The 20,733-nt window shown below is 39.0% G+C and overlaps 1 protein-coding gene across 1 annotated transcript; it reads right to left on the bottom strand.

The window, feature by feature from the left end:
* Nucleotides 1–389: 389 nt before the first annotated feature.
* Nucleotides 390–20,005, bottom strand: LOC143880396 (PGR5-like protein 1B, chloroplastic). The gene is made up of 11 exons (XM_077383341.1): nt 19,689–20,005; nt 17,754–17,872; nt 17,511–17,607; nt 17,320–17,420; nt 14,064–14,120; nt 12,602–12,678; nt 7,194–7,245; nt 3,344–3,454; nt 2,878–2,975; nt 2,684–2,756; nt 390–554 (listed from the first exon to the last, which is right to left on the bottom strand). The coding sequence occupies exons 1-10, from the start codon at nt 19,903–19,905 to the stop codon at nt 2,690–2,692; spliced, it is 996 nt and encodes a 331-aa protein (XP_077239456.1). The 5' UTR covers nt 19,906–20,005; the 3' UTR covers nt 390–554; nt 2,684–2,689.
* Nucleotides 20,006–20,733: the final 728 nt, after the last annotated feature.

Raw genomic sequence — 20,733 nt, 5'->3', positions numbered from 1 at the left:
AGCAATGCCGAAAACAATGTGAAAATGGCCAAATCGGTGGTCATCTTTTGTTCTTTATTTTCAAAAACGGACTTCCCTTTTCAACCCTATCATTAAGCTTAACTTGATGAATCATTCGTCGAGTCGAATCTTTCGGGCGTTGAAGGTGTTAGGCACAACTTTTTAGGTAGATTGTGCTGTCCTTTTTTGGGAGGACTGAAATAGTAAATTCAAATGAAGGGAACCTCCTCCGTATTTTAGCGAATACATATTTATATATATTTGCTATCTTTTGATGTGAATTGCCAAATATGTTTGAATGCTTAATCTGATTTGGGATTGAGAGTGCTACTTTAATTGAAGGCCTAGACCCTCTCCGGAAGAACTTGTGAACCCAGGTTTGCACCAAATACACAAGTAGAGACTCTTATATCACAAACAAGATATACAGACAAACACAATCTCTCCCTTCTATCATAAATATTGAGTCACCTCAAATATACATAACATGATGCCATAACTTACTGTAGGATTGCAATTAGCCAAGTTGAAGTTTCCTCCCACAACAATGACTCCTGCACAACGCATATTCCTGTTAGCCACTGGAATTTCCACCATACTTGAGAAACATTATGTTGCCATCATCTTTCAAATGCAGATTATATGGTCCATCAATATGTTCAGATTGCATTCTATTTAAATATTTATGCTATAAGAAAATGGGAAGTAGGCCTCCATATCTTAACTAGTTACAGTGAGAGAGAGGAGTTCATTTCAACTGCTAAATGATAATTGTGTTCATCCTTAACTTTTCTAATAGGAAGCTTAAGGCTTGTTACAATTCCTAAAGTATTAACAGCCGATAAAAAAACAAGTGTCAAAAGTGAGTGCCATTATGGAGGGGCCTAGTATAGACATCCTTAAATTAGTCCTAAATGTGAAGAATAAAAGCAAATTAAATAAGAGCCAACATGGTGAAAAATGCCTGAATTTATGACTATTAATACCAATTCACCTGCATGCGTGCCTATTGTCACGGGCCAATTGTTTTAGCAGCGGAATAGCCCGTGCGCCCCCCCAACATGCGCGCATGCTAGGGCAAGCCTTCAACCGTGCAAGGCTCTGAAGGCCCTACACGCCCAACACCCCTTGATGCTTCGTATGTGTACACAATCTCTACCTGTTCAACAGGCTACTTGGCTAAGATCTTGAAATGCACTTCTAGATACTGAGTTCACGGCCACCAAACCTTTCATCAAGCTACTGAGCTTAGACATGTCGAGACCAACTCTGAGCCCACTCTCGTGATCAGCCTGCATCACGAGTGTATCGAACATCAAGCCTTGGAGCCTAATGCAAAGTTCATCGAGTACGAGGCATAATGACGCACCAATCCGCCAAAAAAAAGGCTTGGTCATCCAAGGAGCAAGATATCCCATGGATTGATCCGCAAGGTGTACACCTTGCGAGGGCAACCAAGGTCGCCCCGGCACGAACTCATGGAAGACCTAGAGATTGGCCTACCCACAAGACGTATCGTGATGCAGAAAGCAAATAGTATAGCGAGCCCCCCTGCACCGGTCCGTGCGCGTAATGCATGTGGGAACCCAACCCAACATGCACTGTCTTTGGCCCCCATCCTCAACCAAAGAAATTGGAGCATCCCTGTAGATAACTCGCAGTCCACACCCAAAGCTCCCTTAGGGCATGTACATGAGCTGTAGGAAATCATATGATTTCCTGTTGTGTGCCTAACATGCAAAAGCAAGTCCTCTTGCAACTCACAAGCAAACCACCAAGGTTCCGGCCTACACCTGCTAGGCCTATCGGGGGAAGAGTCAACAGGTCATAGGGCTAACTCCCCCTATAAGGGATTAGCCAACCAACCAGCTTAGCCAGGAGCGCCCACCAAACGTTCTCTTAGCGACTACTTTGCGAGACATAACGAGATGAGACGAGTTTGGATTTTAATACCGATGGTGTCCCCGAATTGTTTCCCCGTGATTGTGGAGAATACTTTTTATATATATTTTCATAAAATATAAAACAGAAAGTAAAAGAATCATAAAAAAGTAAAAATATAAGGAAATAAAGAATATAGATAATCTAAATAAAAAAGAGAAAATATAACAGCTATTTAAATTAATTTTTCAATTGTTTTTTAAATATAAATATCAGATAATTCTATTTTCTGGAGTTTATAGTTCTTAAATTTTGGTTATAGTCTGTGACTACTTTCCTGAGAACCAACTAAAGCATGTAATGCAGTTCATGGGCTTCTTTCTAGCCTCGACGTCTTTCCTGTGTGACCATCAAAAGCATGTATGCAGGCAATAATCTTTCAAGTGACTGTGGGTTTGGTGACAGGTCATCACAAAAGTGCATGTGAAAACACGTTAAGAATGTTGCCAGCTCCACTTCAATTTAGCTGGAAAGTCTTTGATATTTCAGCAATGGGATTTGCTAGGCAATTTTGCGTAAAGTCATTTCGCGGCTAACTTTTGCACGAGAGAACAGACACATCAGATGAGTTAAATGAATAAAAAAAAATCTGCAAAAAAGTAAGCCCATGTGGCTGTATTCCCATGCAAAAGTCAGACGCGAAATGACTTTCCGCAAAATTGCATAGCAAATCCCTTCAGCAATTCATGATTTTAAGATTTTTGAAGTTCGGAAAGAAAGATCATAAAGCAAAGAAATGCACCTCTGCTTAAGCTTCGCTTCCTTGTAGTGTAATCAAGCGTGTGCGCGAGTCATATTGCAATGCAGTGCCACAACTGAAAAAACCAAAATAAAAAATCATACATACTCAAAACTGAAATAAATATCACCTCTCTTTACACATGAGACCAAGACCATGAATGAAATGATGTCGACGCCCAATTGCTGAAAACTTACTCGGTGCATTTAACTGTGTTTGTAGAACCACCACTAGGTACTGACAGTATAGTTCCGAAGAAGGAGACATTTTCCGTACCACAATTTGGACAGGGGCCCTGAAATTGTGTCTATTTGTCAATGTTAAAGTATAAAAGATTAAATAATGCCATCTGCAACAGCTTAAGCTTTTGGAGTAATTGGTTGTTTCACATGGTATCAAAGCAAATGTCTGGGGTTCAAAAGTCCTTGCTATTAAAAATCCACATGTAATGGCGAACCCAAAAGAGGGGCCACATGTGCCACGTGTAGGCCAACCCTCAAAAGAGGGGCCACACGTGAGGGGGAGTGTTAAAGTATAAAAGATTAAATAACGCCATCTGTAAAAGCTTAAGCTTTTGGAGTAATTGGTTGTTTCACAGTCAAGTATGCCTTTTCAACCAACATTAGAGAAGATTTTGAACTGAATGGGGATTCAAACTTATACCTTTAAAATCAAGAAATCTTTCACAATGACATCAGTAAGTGCCTTGGCTAGTACAAATATGAGAGGCAAAGCAGCAAACCATGTGAAGATGAAACTGAATGGCTCTGGCAGCTGCATTCCAATGATTAAACTGTAATTAAATTCAACACAAACTTTGGCCCGACATACACATGCAAGTTTGAAGTAACAATCACATATAATGCTGAACAAACTTATGCCAAGCAAAGGAATAGTAATACCAATGATGGTGTAACAGAAGTACCATAAAATACTCTAAAACTTATTTCATTTCACCTATCAAATTGTTATTTTTATTTAGTTACAAGCTATGAAACCCAGATACTTGAGGAGGCCCAAACATACCATGTCTGACACTCGTACTGTATACTTCATAGACTATTTCATGGATACTACAATTTTTTTCCCAAACAAGTGATATATATTAAAGAAAAAAGTGGTCCACCTAGCAAAAGGTAGCTGCAGCAATAGAAGGAAAAATAGAAAAAACGAAAAAAAATTACAGGACAGGCATCTCATGCTAGATCCTCAAATGGGTTATAACTAGCCGGAAGCGCTAACTCCCAATATAATCTGCAATCGACGCCCTAGGTTTGACCATGGTTTTAAATTTCGGCCGAAATAGCGAAATTTTGACCGAAATTTCGGATTTTGGCCGGGGCTGAAATTTAAAACCGAAACTGAAATTTAGTTTTTTTTTTTTGAATGGCAACCGAAATTATAAGATTTTCACCGAAATTTAGACCGAAACCGAAATTGCCACCAAAGTTTCGTTTTTGGTTGAGGCCGAAACCGAAACCGAAATTTCAATCCTTGGGTTTGACTGTGCAAGCAAAGAGGTTAGAAAAAGCAGTCGCCAAAGATACTATGCGCCACTTAACCGCCCATTGCCAAAAGAAAAAGGATAGATGACAGAAGGGAAGGAACTCCATCATCCAAAACCTCCACATGGTAGACTCATTAGCTACCCACTCACCAAGGAGAAGACACATCCCATCTTGTTAGTACTTAAGAGTACATCACCATATCCCATAACTCCCCATTATTACTGAAGAGTCTTCACCACCACTTTGCTTGCAGAAGACATTTTGGGTTTTGACATTCTTAATACTCAAACCACATGCGGAATTGGGTTGACACGCTCTCCTAGTTAATTAGAAGGACTCTCCTAAAAGTAATATTGTCATTCCAGAAGAAGTTACGGGAGATAAAGAATGTAGGTTAGAAAATTAGAGACGCCTTCAGAAGAGTGATCATGGCAGAGAAAGATAGATACATTTTCAGGTTTCCAGGCAGGACTCAATTCTTTCAAGTTTCAACCACCAACTCCCAATTGTGGAGGTTAAGATTCCCATCTACAATGGGGAGAGCAAGTATTTGATTAGTAGGGATCTCATCCTAAAACCCTACACATGCTAGGGAATCAATCTCAATGGCATCCACATTACCTCAGAGGGAGGATTTACCTCTATTGATTCTTTGCCCATTGGATTCCTCAATGAAGGAGAAAAGGACACCGATCCTTGCCGCCTAGGGAAGGGAAGTGATGCAGATTGTAGACACAATAAGAGGCATATTTAATGATGCAGATTGTAGGTCCAATAAGAGGCATATTTGCCCATTAGGATTTATTTACATGTTATTTTATTTCTAGGATTTTATTTCCATGTTATTTAGTTTCTAGGATTTTATTTTCATGTCTTTAGTTTTTAGGGCTTTTATTTATTTCCATGGAATTTTATTTCCATTGCCTATAAATAGGCCTTACGTAGTAGAAATTTTCAGTTTTGGATGATTAATTGATTAATTGGAAGCCTCTACAAAGACAACTGTGTCGTTCACATATTGGAGATGGGAGATGAAGGGGCCTCCAAGGCAGATGGAAAGACTCCACGTTAGACCCGATATATCCCATGTTTTTCATAGCGTGGATAGGAGCAGTGATATGGAGTCTCCTTAACTAAGAGCTCTAGAAGCACCTAAGTAACCCACTTGTCCACCATTAATGAGAATGGAGAAGTGGATGGTTGAGATGCACCACTCTATCCATGTTCTCCACTTAAGACTAGAGCCCATTTTCTACAGTGTCCACATTAGGAGGAACCCAAGCCTAGTATAAGCTTTTCATGGTCAGCCTTAAGGAGCATAACTTGGGAGCCCTTGCACTTTTTTGAGTCAAGAATTTTGTTGGCCACCACAATCCCATCTAGAATTAGTCGACTCGAAACAATGCCACTCTGGTTAGACACTACTAAGAACGGCATGACCCATTTGATTCTCGACAGAAGGATTCAGATGCACTTTTGATGAGGCGATAGGCCTAAAATCTTATCCCTTCGCTCCTCCATTCAGTCCACGGATTGGGGGCACTATGGTTCCAGAGGCAAAACATGAGGCTTTCTTTTTAGCATCATTCAGAGATGACATCCTATCTTCAGTAAGGCAGGATGGGCTTAATACTAGCTTGGGTGTGGGTATAAATCATTATAATCAGGGTTGTATTTTCATCCCCATTGCTTATTTATAGGAAATTCTATAGAGCTGAAAAATAACCTGACATATACAAAGATAGCATTGGAATGAGTACGAGATCATGATTATCTCCTCTAGGTGACTATCCCTATTGTTCGCTTTTAATATTAGAGTTATATTTGTTGACAAGCTAGTATGACACTTGTTACGTCCTTGCAGCTTTTCACTTTCTTTTTTTATATGTAAGCTGGCTCGAACCCACAAACTCCTGGTTGTCGCAGGACTTTCCAACACGGGCTCAACCCCAATAAGCATGCCACTTGAAATAGAATTCTCATCCCAGTTAGAGGAGCCATCCTTTTCTATTGATACATAAACTGGCTTGAACCCACAACTTTGTGGTTGTCACAACTCATAGGTTGGACCTTCCAACTGAGATACAGGTTCAAGCCAAAACTGAAACAACTAAGTGAAAGATTAGGTCCTATGTAATTGTATTTATATAAAATACTTTCTCCGTTGCCAAAGAATTATTAAGATATGAAAAAGTACCATTACATGAATGATGAAGACATAGTTGTTAGGTCATTTTATACCAAAAAAGTATCATTGCAGCTTGTTGAAATGCTTTTACCCAAGTTTCGGTAGGAAGCATTTCTAACCATCAGATCTAGTTTAGAAATCTGATGCAAAATATGGCCTTGGGTGCCTGCTTAGTTACATAAATCTGCCATAATATAAGCCGTAATGAATGGGATGAGATGATCGAACTTTCAAAGAGTATATCACAGAAAAGTGTTCCTGTTCCATCTCGCAACCATTAAAGAAGTGGATATTTCCTGAGCTCAATTCGAAAATGCCTAGGAGCAAAAAACTAATTTCAATTGGATGCATATTCATCATGTTAAGGTTTAGATATTTAACAAACCTAGGCATCCTAAACAAAAGAATAATTTTTCTATTGAAAGGTTGAAATAATAAAATTTTCAAGCATCACAATAAGCATTAAAGTCTTAAACAATAAGTAGTTACGTAGAATAAATTACTAAACAAAATAGAAGCCCGTATTTTGTTGAAGCCTGTATTTTGTTGAAGGGTAATGCCTTACCAGTGTGCCAACCATGTCAGCATGCCAACATGATTGGCGTGTTCGAATGACATTTCTCTTTGTTTAATGCTCTACTGTGGCATCAAATATTCAATTGATTAAAATGATGGGACCTTAAAACCAAAATTTTCAAGCATGAATTCAGAAACAAAATCCCATTTAACCAGAAATTTCAACAATTAATCTGTGAACTGCAAAATGTGTAAGTTAGGATTAGAGGAAATATGAAAAGGACATTGAAGCAACACTCACCTCCAAAAGATATGTGAGTTCAAATCCCGTTATATCGTCTAGGAAAAAAAACCTGTTTTTTGCATCAAAAGTAAGAAATTGTGTATGAGATCTATTACTAGGTGGCCATAACTGGAAAAACTATAACAAAATCACATCCTGTTTGGCAGGGCAGAAGTCATGACCATTAATAAGACAATTATTTCACACGGCCATAGACGAAGAATCGATACTTGGAGGAATGCTTATATAATAAAAAAGTCACACCATTCCTTTTTTGAATGGCATAAGAAGTCACACCATTATACACAATAAAACAAGGAAAGCATCAAATCATGAGTCCAAGAATCAGAAGTGTAGCATCATCAAAAAAAAATAAAAATCAGAAGTGTAGCAAAGAACCAAACGTTAAAAATACCCTTTCTTATTCGACAAACTGATTTTGAAAATAAATTGATGTTGCACAAATCCATAGGCCCTTTAAACCGGAAATAGGAGAAGTATGAGTTTTGAAGAGAAACGTTTATGAAGATTTAGAGATTTTATTTGGATTGGAATTGTTGGATGTACTATACATGTTGAGGGTATATTGGTCATTGTACACACACACACACACACACACACACATATATATATATATATATATATATATATATATATATATATGAGGAAAGTGTTGGTGAGCTTAAGCTCACCAAACTTATGGTGAGCTTAAGCGCCCCAATCACATGGGTCCCACATTTTCTGTGGTGATCCAAACCATTCATTTGCAAGGCCCTATCATAGATAGGGTGTGTACCAAAAATCAGCTTCATAGGATCATCCTAACCCCTCCATTTGTGGAGGGCAAAAATGGGCAGATTTGTGGACAAATAATGTCTGTCCATTTTGACCTCCACAAATGGATGGGTTAGGATGATCCTATGGAGCTGATTTTTGGTACACACCCCATCTATGTAAGGGCCTTTCAAATGAATGCTTTGGATCATCCTAACAAAGTAGGCCCCAATGTGATTGGGCGCTTAAGCTCACCATAAGTTTGGTGAGCTTAAGCTCACCAACACTTTCCCTCATATATATATATATATATATATATATATGAGGAAAATGATTGTGAGCTTGAAGCTCACCAAACTTATGGTGAGCTTGAGGGCCCAAACACATGGGTCCCACATTTTTTGTGGTGATCCAAACCATTCATTTGCAAGGCCCCATCATAGATAGGGTGTGTACCAAAAGTCAGCTTCATTGGATCATCCTAACCCCTCGAAAAGCGAAGGGCAAAAATGGGCAGATTTGTGTCAAACGGTGTCTGTCCATTTTGCCATCCACTTTTGGATGGGTTAGGATGATGCAATGGAGCTGATTTTTTGTACACACCCTATCTATGTAAGGGCCTATCAAATGAATGCTTTGGATCATCATAACAATGTGGGCCCACATGTGTTTGGCCCTCAAGCTCATATAAGCTATATGAGCTTCAAGCTCACAATCATTTTCTTATATATATATATATATATATATATATATATATATATATATATATATATATATATATATATATATATATATATATATGCTAAAGCCAGGGTTTTTAGCAAATTCGACATGAAATCTTGATCCTGGCAAATCCAGTGAGCTAGCCGTTACTATGTTTTTGGTTGGCTTAATTACGCTATAAGGGTTTATAGCTAAAAGTCGTCTTAATAGCCTTTCCTCTTCCTCTACCTTCAACACCCAACTGAAAAACGCCAATATAATAAAGGCTAGCGCCCCTATAGAGTAAGATGTTTTCTCGCTTGTTGCCTCCATGTGTGTGTGTGTGTGTGTGTGTGTGTGTGTGTGTGTGTGTGTGTGTATTATTGAGGAGAGGTACACACGACTTTCTCTTTCTCTCTCTCACATTCTCCCCATTCACGTTTTCTACCCAACATGGTATCAGAGCCCTACAATTTTCAATGCCCTAGGGACCACCCATTGCCGCCTCCCACCTTGCGTAATTCTATATTGCGCATCCCCTCTCTCTTGCGCAAACTCCATCGTGCGCAACTCCTCACCCCTCCATCTTCTACAACCTCCACACCCCCATCGTGTGCAACCCTATATTGCACATAATCCCCATATTGCCATAATCTCCCCTCCCTCACGCCCATGCCTCACATTGCCGTAATCCCCCTCCCACGGGCCCCACATCGCTGTAATCCTTCACGCCCACCCCCTTGCGTCTATCCACACCCTAATTCCCCCATTCCCACTCCCCTTCCTCTCTAAATCCATCCACCCTCTCATTCCCATTCATATTCCCCAAATCTCCAAATCCCTTGTCGCGATCCCCAAATTTTCATATCCCATTCCGCCCTACCCTAATCCCCATCTCAACCCTCAAATCTCCAAATCCCTAACCCTAACCCTAATTCTTTCTCTTCAATGACCTAAATCCTCTAACCCTTTTTTTCATCCTTGTGTTTGGTGGCTCCGGATAGATATGCCTACTGATTTTCCAGTGTTATTTAAGGTGGTGGTGCTTGTCAGGTTCTATTCATGTCCCGGAGTCGCTTGGTGATGTGTGAGATAGCGTTTCGTTCTTCGTTGTGGTTCTCTTTATTGGTGTGTCTTAGGCTTCTAATTGTTGCTGATTTGTTAGTCGTTCGTGTAGTAATTTGATGTATCACTGGTATTATGGATCTCCCTCCGACTTCCTCTTCTACGAGTTCGATATTCCTAACCTTCATATGACCTCTATCAAATTGGATGAGTCGAAATGTCGAATTACCCACCTTGGCGCATGGCGGTTGAGACTTATTTGCTCCCCCCTCTCCTAATGATAAATCCTATGCTAAGTGGCGCAAGGAGGATGCTGTCATTCAGACTTCGTTGTGGAATAGTATAAAGACAAAAGCAGTCGGCCCGATGATGTATCTTAAGTCCTCTCGGGACATATGGCAATAGGACGAGACATTGTTTTCTGGGGTGAACAACCTCACCCGTATTTGTGATATTTACTCTAAGTGGATGGGTCCAAAGGTTTTAGACCGAGTAGGACTAAGACAGAATATATGTAATGCAACTTTAGTAATGTAAGGAGGAGGGACGAGGATGTAGTAAATATAATTGGACAGGAGGAACCTAAGAGGGATATCTTTCGCTATCTTGGTTCAATTCTACATAAGGAAGGAGAGATTGAAGAGGATGTTAACCATAGAATAAGAGTAGGTTGGTTGAAGTGAAAGCTTGCCTCAAGAGTTTTGTGCGACCGTAAAATCCCTACCAAGTTGAAGGGAAAGTTTTATAAGACAGCTGTGAGGCTAGCCATGCTGTACGGCTTAGAATGTTGGGCCACCAAGAAGCAGCATGTGCATAAGATGAGTGTAGCGGAGATGCGAATGCTTAGATGGATGTGCGGCGACACAAGGTTAGATAGAATTAAAAATGAAGACATTCGTAAAAGGTGGGGTGGCACCAATTGAGAAGAAGATGAGAGAGCACCGGTTAAGATGGTTTGGACATATCCAACGTAGGCCTTTGGATGCTCCGGTGAGAAGAGGCGACTCGTGCCAAATTGATGGAGTAAAAAGAGGCAGGGGCAGACCAAAAACAACTTTGGCAGAAACAGTGAGGAAAGACTTGATAGCCAGGAACATAACAGAGAACATGACCTTTGATAGGATAGAATGGAAGAAAACGATCCACGTAGAAGAACCCAACTAGAGCCAGGATTAGAGCCGCGTAGATTCCTGTCACCTTCTTCATGAAATTTTTCTAAAGGATTCATGTAGCCGACCCCAACTAGTTTGGGACAAAGGCTTTGTTGAGTTGAGTTGAGTACTCTAAGTGGATGGCTCTCTAGCGTAGGGACAAGTCGGTATCAGACTTCTACTGTCAATATGTAGCCCTTTGTGAGCAGCTTGATCTCTACATACCATTCACGGTAGATCCTACTGTTCTTGCCAAGCGTCATGAGGACTTACGCATACATAACGGAACCCAACATCACCTAGCCTCCATGGTTCCCTTAGTTCTCCACTATTCAATCCGACAAACATGCCCCACTGACATCCCATGTCTATCCTTATCTCTAATGTATCTACACAAACCATCCTCGCCACCACTGCAAGATAGGCCGCAACCCATATCCGGTTACTTGTCTCAAGCATCCCTCCCTGACAGAGCGAATTCCCGCAGCATCCAAGCTTGTGGGGGATCAATTTATTCACAATTTTTTATAGCCTAACCCACCTGCAAAACCTTTCCTCCCACCCTCTCCCCCTTCCTCCTCTCCAAACACAAATCCCTCCGTCACATCCATCACCTCTCTGAGCACAACCTTGTCTTCTGTCAGCAAATTATAAAATCATATGCCATCTCTCTCATCCTCTGTTTTGTCGCCTCGCATGAGTGCCTCAGTCCACTAATAATACCCTGGAAATCTTCTCCCTGGAAAACAGGAAGCACATCTGGTAGAGGGTGGAAGAGGCAGAAAAGGGGGCTGATATATCATCCTCCATTAGTGTATTGTGGTATACTACATAAGTATGTGTTACATAATCATATTTATATAATTATAATATTTATATAATTATTTGAAGCATATATTTATGTGGTTATATACATTTTGACTACAGAATGAAGCTTATTGTTCCATACATGTGTGATAGAAAACCTTTAGTGCAATGTGCTTGGGATGAATGAAATCAACTTCCTAAATAATAAGATCAATGAGTTTAGGGATAATGAAAGATATATTTTCCAACCAATGGCATCGTTCAAATGCTGTATTGATGCAAGTTCTAGGAGCTACATGCAACACGTCACATAGAAGGTTCCAAGTTTTGTGACCTAATTTACCTCCATTCTGAGTTGTACGTTTTCCCCACTGATAATGCCTCAAGTGTAAAACAGTGAGGTCAAGTTTCAATCTATGCTTTCCCAAAAAATTAATGATATGGAAGTTCAAAAGCAAGATATAAAGCCTTAAGCATATCTGCTCAAAATAAGAGGGAAATGATACCCAAAGCCTTGTGCAGACTGCCTATCACTAAAAGTTCAAGGGGCTAATGAGTATAATACTTGATAAGGAGTCGTGAAGACAGAGATAGTGAGGAATGCCTTTCTAAGAATGAGATGCGTAACATGAACACAGCAAACCAAATGGGTGTTAAATTTAATTCATATAAATAGAAATTAATGAAAATGAGATCAATTTCATATTGCTTAAGATATTAAACAAAAGGAAAAAGAATAGCTACCAATGACGTGAGAAGAAATCACAAGTGATGAGTACATTCAATAACAAAATACAAGCCAAAGTATATAGAATTATTCACTAATACATGCATACTGCAAGCATTAAACCAATAACGATAATAAATGGTTCCTAAGATACACAATTGTTCCATCTATATGTCTGCAAAGATAACAATCCTACTCACAATGTTAGAGCAATGACAGCGGCTGGCACATTTAACAAGAGCATCTTGAAATAGTCAACAGACAAGTCACTATAAACCTATAAGAAAGAAATTCAAATAGCACCAATTAATCCAAGAGCATCTAGAAGTCAATCATAGATACATGCACTAGCACATGATTCCAGTAAACATGTTCTCAAAATCCCATATATAAATAGATAAATATCCAATCTTACATACATATGAGCATATGGTGAGAAATTTCGAGAGAAAATATTACTTAGCTATTTCTCAATCTACAAAAAGCTTAATATTTACATGCAAGTGTCAACTATATCAATGATTTTCTGTCCATGCGACTATTGGCTAAAAATACTCATTTGCAGACCAAGAATTCGATAAGTAGACCAAAATTAGATTTCAACATCATTGAATAGCATTAGAGATAAGCCATGAGTTTCTTAATATACTCATTCTTTTCAATCCCTAAAAGGATACTTTTGTTGTTCATTCACTCTAATAAAATCTATTTATTTGTTTGAAAAAAAAAGAATCTCTCTTCAAAATGAAGAGAGACCTGATTTATCATTTATACATATTTAATGTACAAAGAGGGTGCTGGTTTGGGCATGAACAAGATTAGAGCGGGTTTTTGCATGTGTGTGTGTGTGTGTGTGTGTGTGTGTGTGTGTGTGTGAGAGAGAGAGAGAGAGAGAGAGAGAGAGAGAGAGAGAGAGAGAGAGAGAGTTAGAAAGAGAAGGGCTGAGATTTGAGAGTGAAGTGGTACCTTAGGATATAGGGTTTGTAGAAAAAATTCCAAATGATGGCGCGAATTTAGGGTTGGACAAAAATCCTAGGGTTGCTCACTAGGACACTAGGGAATTTCTTTAATTTCGCATGCATGTTAAATCTGTATCAATCATAAATCAGGGATCTCTTTATTCCAGAAAGAGAAGTCCCAAATAATGAAATACGAACAAATAGAAAACAGAAAGTAATAAAAAACATATGTCCAGCAACTTGTCTCTCAACATCTTCCACAACACAATTGCACGTTTTTCACTGAAGGTTCAGGCCAGATATAGCCCTACATTTTTGAGAAACTATCATGGGTTGAATAACATTATTACTAAGAACTTCACCCTACAAGTGTCCTTTCAGAAATAGTTCATATCTTATTTGTCGTCTTCCAATGGATTAATTCGTTTTTCAACATGCTTTTTTTTAATGAATTTTTTCAACAAGCTTATCAAGAATAAAGTTCTCATTATGGTTTCTGGACTTTCTAGAAGTATGAGTATCTCATACAAGTTTGCGTCTATAAATCATAGGGCTAGATATTTTATTTTCACTCCAGCAACCATGAGGTTTCTAAAAAAATGATGCAACAAGCAAGTAAATGTTGCTCCCTTCTTTTTAAAAAAAGAAATATAAAGAAAGTAGTAACCTGATCAAGAAAAAAGATACGAATAATGACATATACCTTCCTACTACGTAGACTGCAGCGTGGGCCCCCTTGTACAATGCTGCTTCCTTCTCCCTAGGAAATGATTGGGCATAAGATAAAATCATAAAAAATAGGAATAGGACAAAATAATATGAAAATAAAAATTAGCAACGTTTTTTTTTTTTTTAAAGGTCAAAATTAGCAAAGTTATTGTCACGAACTCAAGACTACCAAAATTAATAGATCTGAGACTCAAAACTGGCTATGAATAAAGACCATTATGAAACATATATTCAAATTAAATGCACACACATCCACCCACTCAGCCAAGCCTATTTGAAAGGTACAAAACTCCCACATGTAAAGCTCTCAACTTTAAATAGATGAACTTATTACACAATTCATAGAAAATGTAGAGTGTTCGCCCCCGTAATATGAAAATTCCAAGCTCGCTAGGTGCATTTAAATCTAGGCAAAAAATGCTTCCCCCACCAATGGTATTATGAGATGATGAAATGGTAAGATTCATGGATAATTTGCTCTCAACAACAATAATATTTGAATGTTTGGGATGAAATTTCAGGCTGTAAAATTCTCACATCACAAGGAAGTAAACTACTTGACGAGTCCGGTTTCAAAACTGCCCAACTGATAGCTAAATAATTGGCAATAGGATTGTGATGGCCCTTAAAGGGTTTAGCAAAGTCTCAACTCAACTCAACAAAGCCTTTGTCCCAAACTAGTTGGGGTCGGATAAATGAATCCTTTAGAAAAATTTCATGAAGAAGGAATCTACACGGCTCTAATCCTGGCTCTAGTTGTGTTCTTCTACGTGGATCATTTTCTTCCATTCTATCCTATCCAAGGTCATGTTCTATGTTATGTTCCTAGCTATCAAGTCTTTCCTCACTGTTTCTTCCCAAGTTGTTATCGGTCTGCCCCTACCTCTTTTTACTCCATCAATTTGGCACGATAAAGGAGGAGGCTTGGCATCAGGTTGGCAGCCGGCCGTAAACTTTGCCACTCTTCTATGAAATGAATCCTATAGAAAAGGGTCATGGCCCTTGGTTGGGTCACACACGTGCTACAATGGCAATGACAATGGGAAGCAAGGCTGTAAGGCGGAGCGAATCCAGAAAGATTGCCTCAATTCGGATTGTTCTCTGCAACTCGGGAACATGAAGTTGGAATCGCTAGTAATCGTGGATCAGCATGCCACACTTTATGTGCCCTAAACACCCTTACGTAAGAGGGCTGCCTTCTTCAACTCTGACGGCTTTCATTCATATAGCCCTAACCTAAGGCTGACTGCAGCGCCAGCAACAGTTGGAACCAGAGCTCGTTCACCAAGTCCAAACTCCCACTTTGTTGTATATGACAGCTATCTTCGATGCTAGCAACCATGTTTGACCCTTTTCCGCTTCTTTCAATTTCCTTACATTCTAGCTGAAGCAGAGACTTTACCTTTTCTTAGCAAAGTAAATACAGAAAATGAAGTGTTGCTAGATCTCAAAACTGATCATGAAAGATGTATTCTTATGGCTATGTGGCTATGAATGGTACTTTTTATCTGTATCCAGCAAAAACAAGGAACTTTTAATTGGCAATAGATGTATTTGTAATTGGCTTCTATGTAATGATAAATCAAAAGTGACCTTATTTTCGATGAGCAAATCAAATGTGACCTTAACAAAGATCACAAGCATGAATTTCATAAAGCATTTTCTATGAACTTGAAAACCATTGGCAAGTATCATTTCGATGGGGAAGATTAGGATAAAGCATTAAAGAATATCCTGGAAAATGCATCTGCTAATAGACCAGCTAATATGAGTGGACTTGGATGCATTAGAAACTAGCAGTTGTTTCCTCTTTCCTTTGGTCGGAAGTCGGAACGCACTTGTTCTTTCGCTTTGTATGTTCCTTTTCTTCTCCTAATATACACTAGGTTGAGGTTCTATTATAAGAGGAAAAAATTACAATATGCGCAAACCGTTAAGATGCGTTTGGATACAAAAACTTTTTTTTTTCTTATTTTTAAAATTTAACAATAAAAACATGTTTGCGGTATGCAATCCAGCGACATCTGAAATGTTTTTGTTGTTTTTATCCAATCCAGAAACACTAATATTCGAAACGAAAAAAAGGATGTTTCTTGTGAGAAACGAGATTGCTCTCTCTCTCTCTCTCTCTCTCTCTCTCTCTCTCTCTCTCTCTCTCATTTCTTCACGATGGTAAATGCCTGGAAAAGAGAGACCCTTTCAAATCCTCTCCTCGCCAAATCCTCCTTCCTTCAAACCCTAACCTCTTATCCCGAACCCAAGACCCAATCTCACCAAATTCCCCTCCCTCCAAACCCTAGCCTCTGCTCCTTCAATCCAATCCTCATATTGCCTCAAATTCCCCTCCATTTCTTCATTGTCCTAGTTGTTGAAGGCATCCAAATCCCCTCTGGCCTGGATCTGCCGGGAGAACCCAACAAGAAATCGTGCGATTGCTCAAAGGGAAGCCATTCCGGAAGCTCAACCTTTGCGGCATCGGCAATGGGGATTAGGATTTGAGGCTGAGCAAAAGACGTCTTTTTAACAGTTTTTTCCTATTCTCTGTCTTCAAACCATCTCTGAAGTGGGTTTTTCAGAGAAATTTGTTCATACTCGAAATTTCTTTCTCTTCATTTTTTTGAAACAGATTCCTGTATCGGAGGAAGCATGGGGGCTTCTTCAATTAGATTTGGTTTTGGGAAATTAGGTGGAATTTGAGGCTGAGGAATTCAGTCTGTAGTTTATAGGTGCAACTTTTATCTGTGATTTGGAAATTAAACTGAACCACTAAAAGTCACCAAGTTCATAAGTTCATTTGAATGATCTTAAATCAGCTTGTGTTAAAAGGGTAATTCAATTTAGTTGAACCAAAAGAAACTTGATCAAATAAACAAAAAACTCAATTGAGTTCTTGAGAAACTTGATTAAGTTTTCCCTGTATGATTAGGTTTGGTGGACGGTTCATGTGCATTGGATATGATCAGGGTTGCTTATATAACAATGCTATATAGAACTCAGTTTTAGATTATTTGTTCCCGATTGGATAGGTACTTGATTGATTAAAGCAAAGCAAATGAAACTCTTTACAATGTAAAGACATGTAAGACATGAACTGAACCTTGAAAACACCAACTTTATTAGCCAAAAATGATTCTATTAATTTTGATTCTTTGTGATCAGAATCATCAGAATTAAAAGCAGAATTGCGAATCAAAATAAAGAAACGTAACAAGAACAGTATCCAAACGCACCCTTAGTCTAAGCTTCAGGTCATCATATTCAGAATCTGTCAGGATGGGTTTTCCAGACACATAAGCCATCGAAGCTTCCAGAAACTTCTGTTCATCTGGACCTGACCATGGATCAAGCTACAAGTGAGACATAATTCAGATGAGCAATTAGAATGAAGGTACTATTAACTGTAAAAGATAATAATCTATACTTAGCATGACAACACTGCTTCCCTCCCACATTAATTCTTCCTTCAGATTATCAAATTCCTCATTTGACATTATTGCCTTTCCCTCATAATAGAAAGACTGGTAGAAGAGAAGAAACAAAGTCAGTATCGATTCCAAAAAATGGCAATAAAACACATTTTGCCAAGTAAAATAGAAAATAAAAACGGTTTGATTATTCGAGTGAAATAAAAAATCATCAAAATATAAAATTATGACAATCTAACTTGTAGAGCTTGAAGAAATTCTTGTTCGAGCTCCCCCACTGTCTTTTTCGCTGCCTTCCTATCTATGCTGCAATATGGCAAGATTTTGCTGTCAACTACTTCATCTCCTTTGACCTGATCTGGAAAGCTTAGTAAATTCAGGAAACGGTCATGAAATACACCAATACAACCATATGGACACATGGGCTAAGGTTATGAAATACACCACTACAACCACATGCACATATGGGCTACTTCCATCAGAACATTGACACAAACCCCTATCAGCCCGCCAAAAATAGAAGCTTAATATGCATAAGTAGAGGCACCACATAATGAAGGTAAATAGTGTAGGGACAGATTTATTGCAAGTGATCCCAATTAGAAGTGTGCCCATCATTAAACAGACAACGACAATCCTTAGAGAGAAAAAACTGCATTTATGGACCCAATACAGATGGAAAATAATTGCCATTCAAAAAAAAAATACAGATAGAAACTAATTCCTACTGGCTAACTAATAGAGGTGCCTTATGTTTGGGGAAAGATGGACGGATATCTCCTTATCCAAGCTGAAAAATAGATCAGTGGACCTATTAGTCAGGCGCGTCTTACTACAAGCCTTACTAACAGGGCCTTTAGGGAACTTTACTTGCCAACTTCACTTACTATCAGGGTTAATAACATGGGAGGGATTCGGATAGGATCTTCCCTTCACCATGAACGAAAGGGAAAGGATTCGGATAGGATCTTCCCTTCACCATGAACGAAAGGGAAAGGATTCGGATAGGATCTTCTTTTCACCATGAGCGAAAGGGAAAGGATTCGGATAGGATCTTCCCTTCACCATGAACGAAAGCGAAGTTAAGGTTGAGTTCTTTAAGCATTCTCATGATTCTCGTTATGGAAGTCAGAAACAATTCTTCTTCTTTAGAATGTTTATAGAATCAGAATCACGTTTCTTAATTTATTTCTAAGAATAATTTTCTTCTATTTTTTTGGAATAGAATTGCTTTCTCCTATAATTGAAAAAAATGTGTTCATACTCAAGTGCTCTGGTGATTTGAGGAAGTGGAGCCTAGAGAGACAAGAAGTCACACATGCCCAACGGATTGCAGGTCTGCCCCACTCCTAAGAGTTTCAGATTTGTCAAATGGAGACATGGGCTAATATCTTAACTCATTCTTTTTCATTCCTGAGTGCAGTTTTTCTAGGAGTAGCATAAAGAAAGCTGGTCTGAACCAATCTAAAGCCCAAAACATCATGTGAACTCACATTCAAATGCAGCAACCAGCGGAAAGTAGTACTAGTATAAGCTCAATTGGTTATCTGATGTTAGGTTTACTCAATCCATACATTGCTTCCATGACGATCCATTCAGACCCAATAAGAATGAACAGAAATATAAAATAAACGTAGGGAAATGCTCTCAAAACAACCATTTTTAATAATTGAACTAACTCAGATTGTCATTTCTTTTTTTATTGGCCTATCAGAGCTTTCTGGGAACAGTAATAATCTTTGACAGCTCTTTAAATAATAAAAAAAGAAAGGATTGGTTAGTGCAGTTATTAATACATGCTTGTGCTAATATCATTTCCCTAAATATAAAAATGAATAAAAATCACTGGCTTCTACTATCTTGATTCCATCAACCCATTATCTATCCCATTGTTTTAAACACTGATCTAACCCTCAATCATGAATCAACAATAACAAACTTAAACAATCCTCATTCAGACATTTGTTCACCAATTCACTTATTATCATCATCATCATCATCATAACAGCCAGAGCATACTCATCAGCAATTCAACTAGTCCAGTACAATCCAAAAGAAATAGATTACCATATCCTTTATTCGAATTACAGTTCATTAAAAAACAATCAAATAACATTCCAAGATAATTAAGTAAAGAGGATAAAGCATCAAATTCATAGGTCTCAGAATCTAACCTTGCTGCTGATCAGTGGCCTTGGGAACAATTACACAGAGCTTACGACGTAGCCTGTGGCCGACAAAATGGAGAGAGGGTTTGAGAGAGATTAGAGGGTGAGAAAGGGGAGATCGAGAAGAATGGGGAATGGAGGGTTTGTGAGGAGAAGAGGAAAGACGAGTTCGAAAGGCGAGAGGAGGGGGGAGTGAAAGCCCTAACTCTGCTATCATTCCCATGTTCAGGAGGGGGAGGTTTTAGGGTTTGTAAAGTTGGTGGGATTTTAGGAGGAGGTTTTTGTTGGGGTGGAGATGGGAATGTCCCCATTGATGAAAGAAAGAGTGAAGAGAGAAAGAGGATGGGGGAAAGATAAGGCAACTAAAAACGGGTGGAGGGAAATCAAACGCTCGTCTTTTGCGCGAAACAGATGCGAGTGGTGCTTAATTCGCGGGGCCCACACATCTGTCACTCCCACTTGCTTTACTTGCGTTCTATGACTTCTATGATCTATCTATGTTGTGGGGGCAACTCGGGTGGGGTTTGGGTTGGGTCGGGTCGTGTTGAGGCCCACCCGACCCGAGGAACCCATTTTCCCAACCCGACCCGAGGAGCCTTTTTTTTCAACCTGAATCCGACTCGACCCAGGTTCAATCCTATCCGACCCGAGTTTTTAAGTTTAAAAAAATAAGATTATAAAAAATGTTGGGTTTTACTCGGGTTGGGTTGCCAAACCCTCAACCCGAACTCAACTTAGGTTGAGAAAATTCAACCCGAACCCGACCCCGACCTGACCTGACCTTTTTTGGGGTTGAACCCGACCCGAGTTGGGAAGCGCGGGTGGAAATATCAGAGTGCTGGTGCCCGGTGTGGAGAAAAAAGTATGGTGGGGCCCACCTATCTGGATGGTCTAGACTATTTATCTGTTGGGCCTGATGATATTAACCATCTGATATGTAATTTGTAAGTAAAAAAAAAATTGATACTACAGGCAACTCAATAAATAGAAGGGTTAGGATAATCTTATGAAGAAGAATTTTCGTATATGATCTCTCTATGACTACGACCAA

This window comes from Tasmannia lanceolata, unplaced genomic scaffold (assembly GCF_043159265.1).
Source record: "Tasmannia lanceolata isolate RefF3 unplaced genomic scaffold, GAP_Taslan_0.1 ptg000002l, whole genome shotgun sequence".
Taxonomy (NCBI): domain Eukaryota; kingdom Viridiplantae; phylum Streptophyta; class Magnoliopsida; order Canellales; family Winteraceae; genus Tasmannia; species Tasmannia lanceolata.
Note: the sequence above shows the minus strand (reverse complement) of the source record. Positions and strands in the feature narration are given on the sequence as shown.